The sequence below is a fragment of the Xyrauchen texanus genome, chromosome 38 (genome assembly GCF_025860055.1).
Source record: "Xyrauchen texanus isolate HMW12.3.18 chromosome 38, RBS_HiC_50CHRs, whole genome shotgun sequence".
In the NCBI taxonomy this organism is placed as follows: Eukaryota; Metazoa; Chordata; class Actinopteri; order Cypriniformes; family Catostomidae; genus Xyrauchen; species Xyrauchen texanus.
Window position 1 is genome coordinate 23286542 of NC_068313.1, and position 18101 is coordinate 23304642.

At 39.8% G+C, this 18101-nt stretch overlaps 1 protein-coding gene across 1 annotated transcript in view; it reads left to right on the forward strand.

The window, feature by feature from the left end:
• The window catches only part of LOC127631605 (reticulon-4 receptor-like 1), a 233977-nt gene extending 217912 nt beyond the window's left edge, over positions 1-16065 (forward strand). The window contains exons 2-3 of the mRNA XM_052109856.1: positions 12886-13337; positions 13445-16065. Of these exons, the coding sequence (XP_051965816.1) occupies positions 12886-13337; positions 13445-14431 (1439 nt within the window). The 3' untranslated portion in view covers positions 14432-16065. The remainder of the gene's footprint in view (positions 1-12885; positions 13338-13444) is intronic.
• The last annotated feature ends 2036 nt before the right edge of the window (positions 16066-18101 follow it).

The following is an 18101-nucleotide window of genomic DNA, read 5'->3' on the forward strand; positions in this document are numbered from 1 at the left end:
CCATAACCAAGGTTAAGCCTAACTCCCATAATGTTTGCAATGACTAAAAACACTCTTGATTTCCCTTTGGCTATGCAATCACAGCTCAGATCAACCAATGCAGAGCATTATTGCATTGCCATTAGCTTAATTGTCAAACATTGTGTGTATGTATGAATTTCAACGTGAACACCTATTATGTGAAAGCATGTCATTTGTGGACTTGCACGAAGCAAGGCAACAAACAGCCAAGTGCTTATCAAGGTCCTTAGAGAGAAACAGGAAATTTAGTTTATCCAGTGTAATGGTGGGCAGAGTCATGCCGGGAAACAGACAGACCATTTCTCTCCTATTATCAACCATGTGTTATTCATGAGGGCAAATTTTGTGTGAACTATGTTTCATTGATATTCTGCACACTTACTTTGCGCTGTCTGGGGACTGAAGCCATTCTGTTGTATGCCTTTATTTATTTATTTCCATGCTAAGAGACTTCATGGCATGAAAAGGCATGGTGGCCGTGAGGTCACGGGGTCAAACTTCGAGCCCTGAAGCAGCCTGTTTAATCAGTCTTGGCATAACAAGCTTTCGACAGTGTCTTTCATTGAGTGATAGAAGGAGTAAGAAAAGAAAGGGAGATAATGAAAGGAAGGAGAGAGAACAAGTAACTGAGGGAGTGTTCTGGGAGAGACTGACCAGTACAAAGCAGCTTACAATACATGATACCATGGAAAATCTCACAAATGCCACACACAACAACATGACCTCCATTGTTCAAGAGCATAATCCTTCTCTTGGGATCTGGGATTGGTATTACTGAAAGTGAGGAGCTACAGAGAACCTTTATGTCCTAGAGTCAATTTAGTCTCATAGAATGAACATAACTGTAATACAGTTTTTGCAAACTGATTTTTGCATTGAGCCCAGCCTAACACCCAGGCTCACATCTGTGATGAAAGTGTGATAGAAGTGACATTAAATTACGTGGTTGCATGTAAAATTTGCTTTTTTCTACACTATTGGTTACTTTAGGTGTTGGTTAAGGGTAAGGAGGTATATGTTACTCATTAAAACCTCCATCTAATATTATATTTAAAAACCTGTCTAATTATGACACCATTCACTCGCTTTTGGCACCCCCTGATGGATATTTTACAGGGAAACTGCAACAAAATGTGTAATTAAGCACATCATTTTGTTTGAAAAAATTTGCCATGGTCACAAAATGTTCATGACATCAGGCTGCCTATATTGTACTATAGACTTGATACCTCAAATCATGCAGCTTGTTTAGGAGATGTGCGCTATTACTTTTCTAAGCAATTATATTTTAAGGTTTACCACACATAGGTGACCACATTTAATTCCATGACTTTTCCCCAATTATTCCTATTCGTTTTTCTTTTTCTTTTTTTGGATTACCAGTTAAGTCTTTTTCAAAATCACTTTACACAGATCATACTCGCAAAGAGCAATTTCTTGCCGATAACTAGAAAAAATCCATTCACTATAGAAATTTTACAAGATTTACCATAATTTCCATATTTTTTTTCTGGCTTTTAAATCCCTGTTTTAAAATTCCCTGATATTTCCAGGTTTTCCATGACCATGGGAAACCTGGATTAACTTTTTTTGCCTGTCAGATGATAAAACAGACAAAAAAGTACCAAAAATGTACTTTCTCTTTTGAAAAGGCCAGTTTAGGACAGCATGAATTTCTATGCTGATCTAGACTGGTTTAGTATGTTTTGGTACTGCTGTAGCTGGTAAACCAATATAGCCACGTTTTCACAATCAAAAAATATTGTCCAGCTTCCAGATTCTTCTGGTGAAGCTGGTTGACCAAGGAAGTCTTGCTGGATAAGCTGGTTTAGAAGCCTGTAGGAGACACCAGCCCACCAGCATGCCAGGGACCTGGGTCCAAAACAGCCAGTGATACTGGTCATTTCAACAGTTTGAGGGCTGATTCAGGGACTGGAACCAAATTTAGGGGCAATAGACTAGACTATGTTCATACAGCAGACAAATACGGTTGTGAGTCCTGAATTAGAGCGCTAAATATTGTTACGTTCACACACAGTTCGACCGCATTCTATAACTAAAGGACTCACTCCCACGTTAATTCAGTAAACATGCATCCGCATAGCAAATTCCACACACAACAGCATGATTTCAATAGTTCCAACAACCATAATCCCTTTCTATCTCTTGAGAACTGGAATTGGCATTATTGACAAAGTGCTAAAGAGTGGTCAAAACAATCTCAATAATTAAATTAGGTGGTAGAGGCTCACTGCAAAAATAAACAAATATGACAATACTCATCCATAGCCTCTATTTTTAGTTTATTAGTATTCGTTATTACCTCTCATCCCTCTATTGCCCTTTGTCATTCTCCACAGTACTCAAAATACCTTATTCATTCTCTCTGTCGACTTGCCTCTGTATGTGGAGAGTTTAAATTGCTGTGTGTAAGAGATCCAAAAAGGACTCATGGAGGACCTGGATCAGGGAGGTGACAGGTGTGAGGCAGTAGAACCCTCTGGAGCTTGTTCTGTACAGGAAGATAGAGAGAGAGAAAAAGAAACCTCACTAAAATAACAGAGATAATGTATGCCTGGCATTTCAGAAATAGTTTGATATGGAAGCTGAATATAGCCTGAGTGTAGGGGGTAATGTAGTCAGTGGGTCATTATTTCATTATTCATGCTGAAGGAAAAAACTGGTTAAACCAGCCTAAGATGGTTTGCTGGTCAAAGCAGGTCTTTGATGGTTTAGCTGGTCTCTTACAGTTGAAGTCAGAAGTTTACATACACCTAGGTTGAAGTCATTAAAACTCATTTGTTAACCACTCCACAGATTTCATATTAGCAAATTATAGTTGTGGCATCTACTTTTTCCAACATCTGTTTACAGACAGATTGTTTCACTTTTAATTGACTATATTATAAATCATGTGGGTCAGAAGTTTACATTCACTAAGTTAACTGTGCCTTTAAGCAGCTTGGAAAATTCCAGAAAATTATGTCAAACCTTTGCAAATTAGATTCTGATAGTTGAATTGGCTAAATGGAGACAATTGGAGGTGTACCTGTAGATGTATTTTAAGGCCTAGGTCAAAATCAGTGCCTCTTTGCTTGACATCATTGGAAAATCAAAAGAAATCAGCTAAGACTTCAGAAACAGAAATTGTGGACCTCCACAAGTCTGGTTCATCCTTGGGAGCCATTTCCAAGCACCTGACGTTACCACTGTAGGGTGCACTTGTTGTTTAGGTCAGTTTTACTATCAGATATAACTAATAATTCATGTTTATTAATTATTAATTAATAATTAAATTAAATAATATAATTTAACTAGTTAAATTCTATCCTCGGGGCACCACTCTTTGACTAGATAAAAATGATAGTAAGTGACTGATCAATAAAATTCTCATATAAAAGTCTCATAAAATTATACCCTTAAGATTGAGTATTTTGATTAATAATCAAAATCGAAGAAGCTAGTCAAATTATTGCCATACGAATCCAAAAGTCATCTGGTTACAGTTGGCTCTACATCAACAATTTAACAATACTGAAGTAATACTGGAGTTCTTGACGTGGCAGAGGCTGGCTTCAACACAAATATTCAAACACAAATTGTGGAGCTATATGCTAGTGTATGTGTGAGTGTGTGTCTAGATTCGGTAACAGACACAAAATGGCAGACTAAACTCCACGTGTGGAACCAGTTTCAAAATGGAGTATCGGTTTCAACATTGAGAACTAGGTTCAAAATGGCGAACTGAATTCAAGATGGAAACTAGTTTCAAAATGGAGGATTAAATCGTAAAGGGCAGAGCCAACGATTATTTGAATGTGTAGGAAAGAAAGATGCTGGATCAGATCCAGAGCAACGGAGATAATACCACGTGTGTGTGGTAATGAGCAGACACACAAAGGAACTGAACAAACAGGCGGAATATTTGAAAACACCAGCCTGATTCAATTTCAGTGAGTGTGAGAGAGAGAGTGAACAAACAGGGGTTCATGCAATTTAACAGAGGATACACGCTGGTAACTGCAAGATTGAATCGTTAGTTCAGATCACTCAATAAAATAACATTTCCCCAAAAAGGACGATCTCACAAATCAAAACAGCAATCAGCCATCGTAGTTTAGCATATGAATGTAAACAAAACATCAAACATTCAGCATCAAATATATGATTTAGTTTATAAGAAAAGTCATAGTTTCTAAACTAAATCTGCCCAGATATCAAGCCTTACTTGGGAAAACCTGTGTGATTTCAGCAGGGTTGTCCGTTTGAATTCCTGTTGCGTTGAGCGGTCAGGAGAAAACGATCTGGATTCGGTCCTTTGTCTTATGCTCGTCAGCGAAAAGACGCGTCTCTGCGTTATTTCTCGGGTCCGGTGATGGAGAGAAATGCAGGAGGTAGTCAACGTTGATAGAAAACGATTGAGAAGGGAAGCTGGTCGCCTTTTCCATTTTCTAAATTAATTCACTGTTGTCTTGCAGTGAAAATGAAATTAACCAGTTGTAATAAGTATACTACACGAATGGAACAAAGCTAAGTTAATCTTACTCTACCGTGGCCAAATGGTAAGGTTAGAAAAAAGTGGTCTCTCTTTGTCCAGAAGGAGGGAAATTCCTTTGTGTGTAGATAGGCTCCAAAACTGCCATAAAAAAGCCAGACAACAGTATGCATCTTACTTTTGGAGGAATTTCCTCTGGTCTGATGGAACAAAATTGTAACTTTTTGACCATAATGACCATTGTTATGTTTGGAGGGAAAAGGGTTAGGCTTGCAAGCCAAAGAACACCATCACAACCATGAAGCATGTGGGTGGCAGATCTTTATTGTAAAGGGTTTAAACAATGTTTTCCATGCTTGTTCAATGAACCATAAACAATTAATGAGCATGCACCTGTGGAACAGTCATTAAGAAACGAACAGCTTACAGACGGTAGGCAATTAAGGTCACAGTTATAAAAACATACAACACTAAAGAGACCTTTCTAAGGAAAGATTTCAAAAGAAAGATGCTCAGGGTCCCTGCTCATCTGTGTGAACGTGTCTTAGGCATGCTGCATGGAGGCATGAGGACTGCAGATGTAGCCAGGGCAATAAATTGCAATGTCAGTACTGATACCTCCATCAGTGTTCAGAATGTCCGCAATAGTCTGAGAGAGGCTGGACTGAGGGCTTGTAGACCTGTTGTAAGGCAGGTCCTTACCAGACATCACCGGCAACAATGTCTCCTATGGGCACAAACCCTCCTTCGCTGGAACAGACAGGACTGACAAAAAGTGCTCTTCACTGACGAGTCGCTGTTTTGTCTCACCAGGGGTAATGATCTGACTTGCGTTTATTGATAAAGGAATGAGCATTACACCCATGCCTGTACTCTGAAGCGGGATTGATTTAGAGGTGGAGGGTCCATCATGGTCTGGGGCGTTGTGTCTCCGCATCATCAGACTGAGCTTGTTGTCATTGCAGGCAATATCAACGGTGTGCATTACAGGGAAGACATCCTCCTCCCTCATGTGGTACCCTTTCTGCAGGCTCATCCTGACATGACCCTCCAGTATGACAATGCCACCAGCCATACTGCTCATTCTGTGTGTGATTTCCTGCAAGACAGGAATGCCAGTGTTCTGCCATGGCCAGCGAAGAGCCCGGATCTCAATCTCACTGAGCACATCTGGGATCTGTTGGATCAGAGGGTGAGGGCTTGGGCCATTCCCTCCAGAAATGTCTGGGAACTTGCAAGTGCCATGGTGGAAGAGTTGGTTTAACATCTCACAACAACAAGTACTGGCAAATCTTGTGCAGTCCATGAGAAGATTCACTGCAGTACTTAACACACCAGAAACTGACTGTTACTTTTAATTTTGCCCCCCAAATGGGACACATTGTTCCATTTCTGTTAGTCACATGTCTGTGAAACTTGTTCAGTTTATGTCTTAGTTGTTGAATCTTTTTATGTTCATACAAATATTTACACATGTTAAGTATGCTGAATATAAAAGCAGTTGAAAGTGAGAGGACATTTCTTTTTTGCTGAGTTTAGATGGCATCAAGAGGAAATACAATTATATGTATCTATCGAAGCAACATCTGAAGACATCAGCCATTAAGTTAAAGCTCAGTTGCAATGGGTCTTCCAAATGGACAATGACACCAAGCATACCTTCAAAGTTGTGGAAAAATGGCTTAAGGACAATAAATTCAAGGTATTGGAGTGGCCATCACAAAGCCTCTACCTGACCTCTATCCAATGGATAATTTGTGGGCAGAACTGAAAAAGCGTGTATGAGCAAGGAAGCCTACAAACCTGACTCAGTTACACCAGTTCTGTCTGGAGGAATGGGACAAAATTCCAGCAACTTATTGTGAGAAGCTTGTGGAAGGCTAGTTGACCCAAGTTAAACTATTTAAAGGCAATGCTACCAAATACTAACAAAGTGTATGTAAACCACTGCGAATGTGATGAAAGAAATAAAAGCTGAAATAATAATTCTCTCTACTATTGTCCTGACATTTCACACTTAAAATAAAGTAGTGATCCTAACTGACCAAAGACAGGTAATATTTTCTATGATTAAATGTGAAAAACTGAATTTAAATATATTTGGCTAAGGTGTGTGTAAACTGACTTCAACTGTTGCTTTGCCAACATAGTGTTTAGCTGGACTAGATTGTCTTCCAGCCTGAACAGCTTTCAAATACCCAAAACCCTTCTAAAACCATCAAACAGACCAGCCTAACCCATTTGACCAGGCCAGGAAACCAGCAGGCTGAAGATTTTCTGCAGGCTTTTGCAATGAATGGTTGACTGTACATTACCCTGCTTATTAAATGGCTACTTTGAAATGGACATGGCAAATGGACAAATATTGATTGAGTAGAAATGCATGTTATTAAACAAGAATAAAAAGACCAAACATGAAGCTAGCTCAGCTATGTAAAAATTAGTTGCCTGGGATAATGGTACATTACATGGTTTAAAGGTCATAGTACAAATATAGTAGACCACTGAACAAAGCAACTGACCAACTATAATCAAGCATTCCAGAGTGCAATGTAATAACACTGTTTCCCCTTCTGTCACTCACTCAACATTGTGTCAGTGAAGTGACACTAGGGGTCTCTCTTGAGAGCCTCACTTGCCTCTGAGCTTTGAGAAAAGGCCAATGAGAAGTGGCGAACAGAATTTGCATGTCCCTACTCCAGACATACGGTTATAAATTGAGGAAATCGTGAAATCTGTTTAGTCCGATTTTTTCCTCTGAGCCGAGCGGTTGTGTGTCCAGCGAGCTGGTGTTTCACGACTGTTCCACTCATCTCTACAGAGCTTTTGCTGTTGTAAGTTATGGCGCATTACCAGTGGCTTTCTCTTCTCTGCACGCTAGTGCAGTCTACGGCCCTGGGTGCTTCGACAGCTCTTCCAAGTAACACGGTTCAGTGTCGTGGCGTTATTGGATAGGGACCCCTAGTGTCACTTCACTGACACAACGTTGAGTGAGTGGCAGAAGGGGAACGTCTAGGTTGCATAGGTACTGTTGTAATCCCCGCTCCCTGATGGAGGGAACAAGATGTTGTATCCCAGTAGGATATTTGGTATGTAACATTTAGGAGGGAATTTAACGTGCCCTCATTCTCAAACCATTATATGTAAGATATTTGGTATGCTAAATTTAGAAGGGAATTTAGGATTTTGAAATATGTGAGCTATGAACTAAATAAAAGTGTCCTTATTGTACCTTATTAGGTAATGAAATGTATAATGGAATTATGCGTATAGTTGCATTCGACAACCATTATAAATGAGATAAATGACAAATAACTAGATTATTTGTCTTAATAGATTCTCCACCATTAAAATTGTAATACAACGTTTCATTGTATCCACTCACAAGTTCTACTGTGAGGAATTCGCTTTAATAAGTGAATTATGATTAATTCACCTTTTGGAGTGATATTATTCTCATGGCTTATTGAAAATCATATTTAGGTACAGCTTTGAAGTGAAATCTTTTAGAAACGGATGAAATACTTTATCAAAATATACCACAGTCAAGTCGTCTTTGAACACAGACAAACTTTATTACTATTCTAAACATAAATCTAATCTAACACATATATACATAAGACAGGTTGGTGAAAAGAGTGACAGAATGTGAAATAAATGATCAGTACAGTGAAAAAGAACTTTATGGAGTCTGGTGACAATACCTTAAGAACCATTTATCCTTCTTTGAGTCTACATCGATTTGGTATTGGATTACCCAAATTATTTAATACACCAGCACTTAGAGCACAATATTGGAGATGTACTTGCGTGTTTTTGTGTTGCTTGGTTCTTGGCGCTTGGTTCAGAAGTTCATTCCGTCTATGTTTTTGACCTCTGTATGATCGAATTTATTGTCTGTATGAATGAAGCGATGCCTACTCATGGGTGTGTGAACCGTAGAGAGAGAGAGATGAGCTTTCTTGGGACATCAAGTCCCAAGCATCCTTGAGCCTCACATGGCAAGGACTCTTCAACAATTTTGAAGAAAAGAGAAGAGAAGAAGAGCCGTGTTCTTCCTGTTTGGAAATATTTTAACTGAAATTGGCCGCATCCCCAAAGGTGTCCTGCACCAATCAGAAGTGACTTTTCAGAGTCACATGGTCGACTGGGCTGTCTTTTCCGACAGTTGATTTATGTTCTGCTTTAAATTAGGTTGTTTAGAGTGTCTTGACCATTTTATTGAAGACAGGCCTTCAGTAGGAAGTTGAGGCTTGGTCCATTACTTTATTATGCTGCGGAATTTCAGCATTAAAAGGGTAAATCCTAGTTTCAAATCATGTAGTTTCAATTCTTCTGCATGTATAATCCAACATCCTCTTGCCACAACACCGTACCAACCACTGTAACGGCCGTACCTTATTCTCGGCTCCTCAGTGCAAAACCTGACTTCACGATTCCCTCCTTTTATACCCGTATGTCCAGGGGAAGGACATGCAAATTCTGTTCGCCAATTCTCATTGGCCTTTTCAGAGCTATCTAGTCCAGCTAAACACTATGTTGGCAGAGCCAAGCTCAGAGGCAACTGAGGCTCTCAAGAGAGACCCCTAGTGTCACTTCACTGACACAATGTCTCATTCCCTCCATTAGGAAAGGGGGTTACAACAGTAACCTAGATGATATGTTTCAGTCAGATTGGTGTGTGCCATCCATGATTAGCCCGTGGGTCAGAGATAGCTACTGTCTTTTATCTGAGGTTAATAGAAACTCCTCATCTCAGTGCTCTGTGAATAGATCCCATTTACAATGTGGTACCCGGTTCCATTGAAGTCTTATATATAGCAATAGAAAGGAAATGGAACAATCACCAGGAGTTTGAGGAAAATAATTACACCTGCAGTGTGACAAAAAGCCAAGATAAACAGGGAAATACCATATGAGCAATTCAGAGATACACCTCCACAAAAGTCAGCACTACGACAGTGGAATAAGTCTGTTATGTAAAGTGCTGAGGAAGAATTTCATTTTATGTGATATGCAAAGTTTAATGCAATAGGGTTTGCAAACAGACGTAAACAGCCGGCAAGTGAGAGAAATAAAGGGAAAAGGCTCAGCTGCTCCACCAGCCAAAGCCGAGCTGTTTGCCTTGTTTTTTCCGATTTATTTGGCTGAAATCCCTAGAAGCTTAACTTTATGTCAGCAATCTGGCGCACACACACCTTCTCTCTCATTCACACAAAAGACAAGTGTCACACTAATGAAAACCCACAGGAAAGGAATGAAAAAATACCCTTTACTGAGTGGACGTGAGCTAGCGTAATATTGGATTACTTCAGATCTCATAATTTTAGATCTTTTCAACATTGAGGAATTTATTACATTCTTTTTTAAGTTAGTTACCCTGCTAAAAACAAAATTTTAAACAACATGAGTTTCTATGCTGGTTTATGCTGATTAGTGCTGATTTGGAGCTAGTTAATAAGCCTGATGAAGACACCAGCAAAACAGCATATAAAACACAACATATGGTGGTATTTTCAGCAGGGTATTCCTCTTCACATGATGATTCTCAAACCCATTACTGCATAATGAGTCTATCGGAACAAACGATAGACTCGATAGACTCAAGAGTCCTTCTGAGACAAGAGACCTTCTGAGGCTTTTGAACCAGCCATCATCAGATAGTTGTCTAATCTTGAGTGAGGATATAGTGTATGGAAAGACATCCAATTTTATCTGCAGAATTTATAATATATTACATATATTTGTAAAATACAACAGATAGTTATGGTCCTCAAATCTGATTGGATGAGGCTGTTCTAATCTAAAGTGTAAGAGCAGTGCAGATGTGTTAAGAGCTACTGTATATGCGTCTCTTTACATAATTTTTTTTATATAACATATATTAGCCAGCAGGTGGCAGCAAGACCATTTTTTTGTGTAATATAAACCAGTTAGTTTATGTGAAGTGAGTCATCACTCAGTGTTTATATTCAACAGCACTACGTGATCATATTACTATTTCACTACTAAAATCTAAGCTAAGAAATAGCTTTAAATTGCTTTAAACTAACAACTTCAGCATTAAGGCTCATCACAGCTGAGAGACCCAACAGACTGATAAATTACACAAGCTCAAGGTGCTTACGTCTTACCAGAGTTTACTGAAGAGGACATACTGCTCAAAATGTCAGAGGAGATTGCGGTTTCACTAGTGAAAGACTTTTGTGCACTGGCTCCTGTGAAATAGGAAGGAATACCCCCTCTTGAACATCTATTTTTTCACTGAGAAAGCTGATCTTCAGAAAGCTGAAATATAGTTATGTTCTCTGATCACTCTGATCCAAATAAAAATTACCTTAAATAAACAAAGCGTAGTGCAAATTAAGCCAATATGCTATTGTCAGTAAGTTGCGTCATATTATTGATAAATACATAGTGCAATAGTGGCAATAAAAAAATGGCAAAAGTGGTAAAAACAAATGGCAAGGGCTATCTTGGACTATCAATGCTAAAAATCCAGCTCTCCATCATGGACCTTACTCACAGTAGTGACATCTTTCATTTTTAACTGGAATGCAACGTGGCTGTAAGGGATAGATTTACAATCTCTTCAATGGTTTGTATTGTTATTTAAAGTGTTTTAAATCATTCCACTGACAAAACATTGAGAAAACATAAAAAGAAAATTACCCGTGGAAAATAAGTTATTCTGCTCCAGGTCACTGTTGAAGGTAGCTGAGAAATATTACGGGAGAAACAAAAAATATTTTGCTAATCCTACACATATATACAAGGCCCAAGGGGGGAGTATGTGTTGGGAGTGTGATAGGTGGTGGTTGCTTATTTAGTTGGCTGGTGTGGACATATTTCATTTTGGCATGCTGTTAGGACAAATGGGATTACACGGCCACTCTGGGCACGAGGCTCACGTGAAGGTGAGGCAGGCTGCTCTGTTGCTGTCATCAAACACCCAGGGAAACATCGCTAAAGGTCAGTGGAGTCTGTATGTGAATGCCACAGCTTAGACACATTTGGAGCCGAAAGCTATTCCAATAAATATCCGCTCATCACCAGTAAAAGCGTAATTCCAGCCTCTGTATTTTGAAGGCAGAAACCTGGAGGATTATGGCGATGTTAAGAGGCAGCAGGAGCAAATCAATTTTGAGTGAATGACAGGAAGGATGCTTTGAATAATGCATTTAGAATAGGAGGGCGGGGGGAAAGCTGGCGCTCATGGGCAAATGGGCCTCTCATAATAGTGGGAAATTTTCTCCTTCCATGCCATTCTGTGTGTAGATGAATTGGTGGATAAGTTACACAAAATGGCTCCAAGGAAGCATGTCAGGAAGCAGCAGGGGTATTGTATGCCTCTCAGAGGCTTAACACAATTTAACTAAGCACTCAAGAGGCCGTTTGAAGGCTCTGGGATCAGTTTCAGCAGAAGGATGGTGAGCTCTTCTTATACACACATGGACTAAATAAATACGCGTGAAAGAGCAGAATTTGCTGCTTCCCTGAAGGGCTCGTAACCTCATAAGCAATTTTTTGTTTGTGCCATTGTATTATTCTCTTTGAAAATGGGCTTAGTTTCATAGAGCAGACCTTATTTCATCCAAGAGGCATTGTGATCACTTCCATGAAGCACTGTAGTAAAGAAAGCACAATTTCATGAGCAAAAGGTGTAAAAAAGACACATCAATGACTTTCAAATAGCATGTTATTATCGTGTTACATTTTTAGGCCTATACATATGTAACATTGATAATCTTCCAGTTGAGGCATGAGAGTTATCACTGATAGCTTGGTATGCACATAATATCGACACTGAGCTTGTGTCAGCTTGAAGAAATATATCTTGATGTTTGATCTGGATTTATGCTGAATCCTCTGAATAATTTACAACAGCCCAGAACATCTTTGTATATGTATACATGATACAACACAGATACTGTCATCAGCGTTAAAGCACCAATTTTACAATGTATAATTTTTATAAACATAAAAATTTGCATTCTTAACAACATACAGTATATGTACATACAGTAAGAAGTTCACATATTCTAATTGGCAATTACCAGGAGTAAAGAAACTAAGAGTAGGTATAAATGCCAAGCCTAGGCATTAAAAGCCAGGTAGACCACTTTAAAATGTCAAATAGACATAGGATCTTTATTGCTAACATTGTTTTATTTTTAACATGATCTGGTACAGTTGTTCATATTTGCCCTTTATTGTTTTTGGCATCCAATACCCCTTTTCAAAACCTATATCCTATATATCTTCTTTGTATTTTTTTCTGAAGTAATTTACTTTTTTAGAACAGCGGATCCTTTCTCTCACAAGCTCACAAACTGAAAACAATGAACACTTTCTCTATCTCTCCTTAGGCTGTGGGCTGGAGTTCCTGTTGGTATTATGTGGGCTGGAGCTCTCCTGGTCCTGCCCACGTCACTGCATTTGCTACATGACCCCCAGCACCGTCAGCTGCCAAGCCCACAACTTCCTGTCCATCCCTGAAGGCATTCCTCCACACAGTGAGCGCATCTTCCTCCAAAACAACAAGATACATCGATTGCTGCGGGGACACTTTAGCCCTACCACAGTAACGCTGTGGATCTACTCCAACAATATAACATACATTGAACCATCCACCTTCCAAGGCTTCAACCTGCTGGAGGAGCTGGACCTGGGAGACAATCGGCACCTGCGGTCACTATCTGCAGAAACCTTCCATGGGCTAGGCCGGCTCCATGCCCTCCATCTATACCGCTGTGGCCTCAGTGTACTGCCCAATAATATTTTCCAGGGTCTCCGCAACCTCCAGTATCTCTACCTGCAGGTGAGCCACTCATTTATTTCACTGCTTATGTTACAAGGTGAAATAGCACTGGAAAATATATTGTACAATGTAAAAAAATAACCCCTATTTTGTTGCTGTGTCTGAAGGACAACAACTTGGAAAATCTGCAGGATGATCTTTTTGTGGACTTGCAAAACCTGAGCCACCTGTTTCTCCACGGGAACCGTCTTTGGAGCCTGCACCAGAACACATTTCGAGGGCTGGGAGCTTTGGACCGGCTGCTTCTGCATCACAACCAACTGCAGTGGGTGGACCGTCTTGCATTTCATGACCTGCGACGGCTCACCACACTCTATTTGTTCAACAACTCTCTGACGGAACTTGCTGGGGAGTGCCTGGCCCAGCTGCCTGCCCTAGAGTACCTCCGCCTCAATGACAACCCTTGGGAGTGCGACTGTAAGGCTGTATCACTGTGGGACTGGCTCAAAAAGTTCCGGGGCTCCACGTCATCAGTGGGCTGTGTGGCACCAGGAGATCTGGTGGGCAAGGATCTAAAGCAACTAAGAAAAGAGGACTTCCCCAACTGTTCTGGATCTGAGTCCTTGCATCAGAGTAAGACCAAAACTTGGGCGGGAACAGATAAAGTCTCATTGAAGCAGGAGCCCATTCCTGCTCAACCTCCACAAACACACCCCCACCACCCCCGCCAGAATGAACTATACCCCTCCCCACCTTCTCCGCTCCCTCAGCCACCTCCTGCTATAAATGGTGTACAAGCAGGACCGGAAAGCTCTCCGGACACAGTGCCTGTTCAGAGGCCCGGCCGCTCTCGGAACTGCACGCGCCAAAGGGTCAGGGGCAGCAAGGGAAAAGGACCCAATGAGGTCCACATCTTAAAGGAGATGGCCGATAAGGAGTACTCCTCCCCTGATTTCACTGGGAAATATGACGAAACATCTTCTGATGGTTCGAACACCCGTAGAAAGCACAAATGTAACCCGCGGACCACTGTTGGCCCCCCTAGTGGGGTCCAGCAAGCGACCAACTTGGGAAACTCCCATCATTTGCCTCTGTTTCTTTGTAGTATTCTGGGACTGCAAACACTTCTAAGCACTGAGCTTATTCTGCACTGAACTCGATGCTGGGCCATCATAGCATCATGAATACACCGCAGTCCTCAAATCAGCTCTAGCTCCAGCATTACCAGGCCTACTAATGTGTATGTGTATGTTTGTGTGTGTATGCGTGAGTGATAATGTGTAATACATTGTGTAAGGAGCTTTGCCATTTAGACTGAAATAGAATACTGGAGGGCGGATTTTATAAACACAAAATCTGGGACAGAATACGAGGAGAATTGCGAAGCAAGCTGAACATGCTTGTACTGCCACTATTTTTGCTCTACTTTATTTTTGTTAATTTCCTGTTGGTCTGGTCTCCGCCTCTAAATTGAAACCCATTAGAATAAAAGAAAGCACAGATAACCAAATAAATGTGCAAAAGAATGTGTAATAGGAGACACAAGCTGATGAAACATGAATATGAGATTGCATTTAGAAAGCACACATACATCATCACCCACTCCATTATCACTAACATTTCGAACAACAGAACAAACATATGTGACCATCAAACATAGAGGACGCCCCCCAATCCTACAAGATACATTGTCCTCTGTGTAATATATAATTTTGTTTCCAAATATATTCTAAAACAAATATTAGTCCATTGTCATTTGGACAGATTTGCTTTCATTATGCTGGGGATATTATATAACTTAATTAAATGACGCAAAATGAAACAACGTTTTGAAAACAGAGCCGCTAAACTGAGGAGCCAGCACATACATTACCATTGCCTCAGTCAAAAAGTCCTAATAGCAACCTTATTTTTACCCTCTTCTTATTTCATTTCAATAGATTCATCCACATATTTATTTATTATTATTTTTTTTTTTTCATATGTTCTTTCCTTTTGGCCTTAAAAGTGGCTTCAGGTGAATCATCCTTATTTTAAATTGTATTATTTTCTAACAGCACATAAAAAGCCAATGGTTATACTCGCTGCTATATTGTTTATAGAAGCAAATGAGACCCATTTTACCTCATCTGTTTCTGAAAAAACACAGTATGTGTGTGCGTGTGGGTGTCCAGTATAAAAAGCTATGAAAAAATTTAGAGTTTGTTTCTTGTCCTCTGTTTTATTTGTTATGTTTGGCTGTGACTCAGCGGACTTAGAAAAGGACTGCTTGATGGGGGCACTGACTCTGGAGGGGACGCAGGTCTAATTGAAGTGAACTCTTTTGAAAAGCGCCTTCAGCCTAAGCCCGTCATCGGAAACATCGACACCTCTCTTTCAAAGAGCGGTGTGTAATCAACTGCTTTAACAAGACAATGAAGAAGAAAAGAATATAATAATGAAAAAACTACTAACTAAATCTATCTTTAAAAGACATGTAATGATATAAGTACATTTAAAATTTAGCATGGCCGAAATTGACCTTTTGGAGCTAAGGCCTGCTTGATTGCCTCTACTGTGTCTGCAGTGAATGCAAATAGGAAATGAGAGGGACAATCACATGAAGACTGGGGACAATATGGATGGATGGACTCCGGCCATCCCAGATGCTTTGGAGTGCAGGAGAACTGTGCCTCCTGTTCAAAGACATACTTTGTAAAAAATAAGGAGAACTGTATCATCACAATCTGCAATGGAAATATTAATCAGTACTATGACACTGACATTGTTAATTACATTTTTTATTACAACAGGGTTCCTATAGCTCTGAGGATCTTCTCTTCAGAACTTAATAATTATCTTTTATTATTATTATTTGTTCAATCTGTTTTGTTTATATATTAATTTAGTCTGCCCATTTTCTGACTAAACTGTATAATCCAGTCTCCTCTACATCTCCCCATTCTCTTCTATGTCTCTCCATTTTAGTGATTTGATGGTTTAACAAGTCGTTCTCAAAAAAAAAAAAGAAAAATGTTTATAAAGATATTAAAATCTATATCTTCTTATGTTATACGTGTTTGTTTGCATTTACTCTGTGTATATGTTACCGGTTGTTAAAATGTTTCCACAACTTTCTCTTTGTTGCCTTAAAGGGCATCATTTATTCATACTCATGTTGTTTAAAATATATTGACTTTATTTTTCCTGTGGAACAAAAGGAATTTAAGGCTAAATATTAGTTTCAGTCACCATTTTTTCATTGTATATAAAAAATAGTTAAAGTAAATGGTGACTGATGCTACATTCTGCCTAACATCTTATGTGTTGCTTATAAGAAAGAATGCCATATGGCTTTGGAACAACATGAAGCTTAGTACATTTTGGCATATTTTTTGGTCTCTCTGTATCAACACTGCTGACTACACTAGAGTTCCTCTAGGTCTGAAATTGATCCACTGTCACCATGTGTAGCTTGAAGATCTGCACACACACACACACACACAAACAGAATTCATAAGTAGTCACTAATATATATTCTTGATTACACTAAGAGCTCAGGAATATTTCCACCCACAAACATTATTAATTTAACAGATTAAAGCAATTACACATCACAGTTGCTGCACAGGAACTCTGATATGTGTGTGTATGTCGGTGCAATCATACCAAAACTCATACAACTACCCCTCTATAAATCTATTTATGAAAGTATCACTGCAAATCTGGAGATATTCAAGGTTATCATTATGATTTTTAATCGGACTTTACAGCATAAATCCCATTTCCTCTGCCTCTCTCCTATCCTCCCACTGTGATGGAAATCGATTCCCATGTGAGAGTGCAAATTACTTTTTTTTTTATTCTGTTCAATGAAAAGAAGGGAAAAGTTAGTTTTCTGCATGGCAGAGGACGGAAACCGTAATACATTTGAATTGATGAGCATCTCTAACGTGATAACATGGTGGGTCTCGACTCATTCTCTCTGACGTGCAAGAGCTCACCTCTCCATCTCTCCTGTCTACTAGCTCTCTCTCTTTCTCAATTCATCATTCTCACCTATTTCATGTAGATTTAAAGGAGGCCTATTATGCCCCTTTTTACAAGATGTAATATAAGTCACAGGAGTCCCCAGAATGTGTATGTGAAGTTACCCCACGGATAATTTATTATACCATGTTATAAATGCCTCTTTTTGGGTGGAATCAAAAACACGCTGATTTTGTGTGTCTCTTTAAATGCAAATGAGCTGCTGCTCCCCACCCCCTTTCCGGAGGAGGGCTTTGCCTTTACAGCTCGTGCTTCGGACACTACAGCAACAACAAATCAGAACCAATATGACTGACATTGTAAATTCTTGCAAGATAAATTTTACATAGCAACTGGCCCAAAAGTTGAGCGGGAGGGGTGTTCGCTGTCCTTTTCTGCATATCGCGGCGCCATTTCGTGGTCCGTTCTGCATAACGTGGCAGCTCATTTTAGCTTATCGCAGTCTATTCTAGCTTATCACGGCCCATTCGGTCCATTTTGCGGTCATGCAGCCGAGAGAAGAAAAAAAATATCTGCAGCAGTTCTATTTCCAGCTCTCTGTTTAAGTGGCATTTATTTGCAAGGGAGGATCTGCTTCAAAGCTTCTAAAAATAACCTGAGCTCAGTCCCCTTATGACTTCAAAAAGAGTCTGAATAAAAGAGAAGTGGATGTGAGAGGCAGAGGGGAACAGGGTTAAAGGGAAATTTGAGAGCAGTGGGATGGGACCGAGGTGAGGAGGCACCGATGGGAGAAGAGGCAAAAAAAGAGGCAGATGCAGAACAGATGGTGGGCTGAGGGGAAAAGTGGAAGAGGCT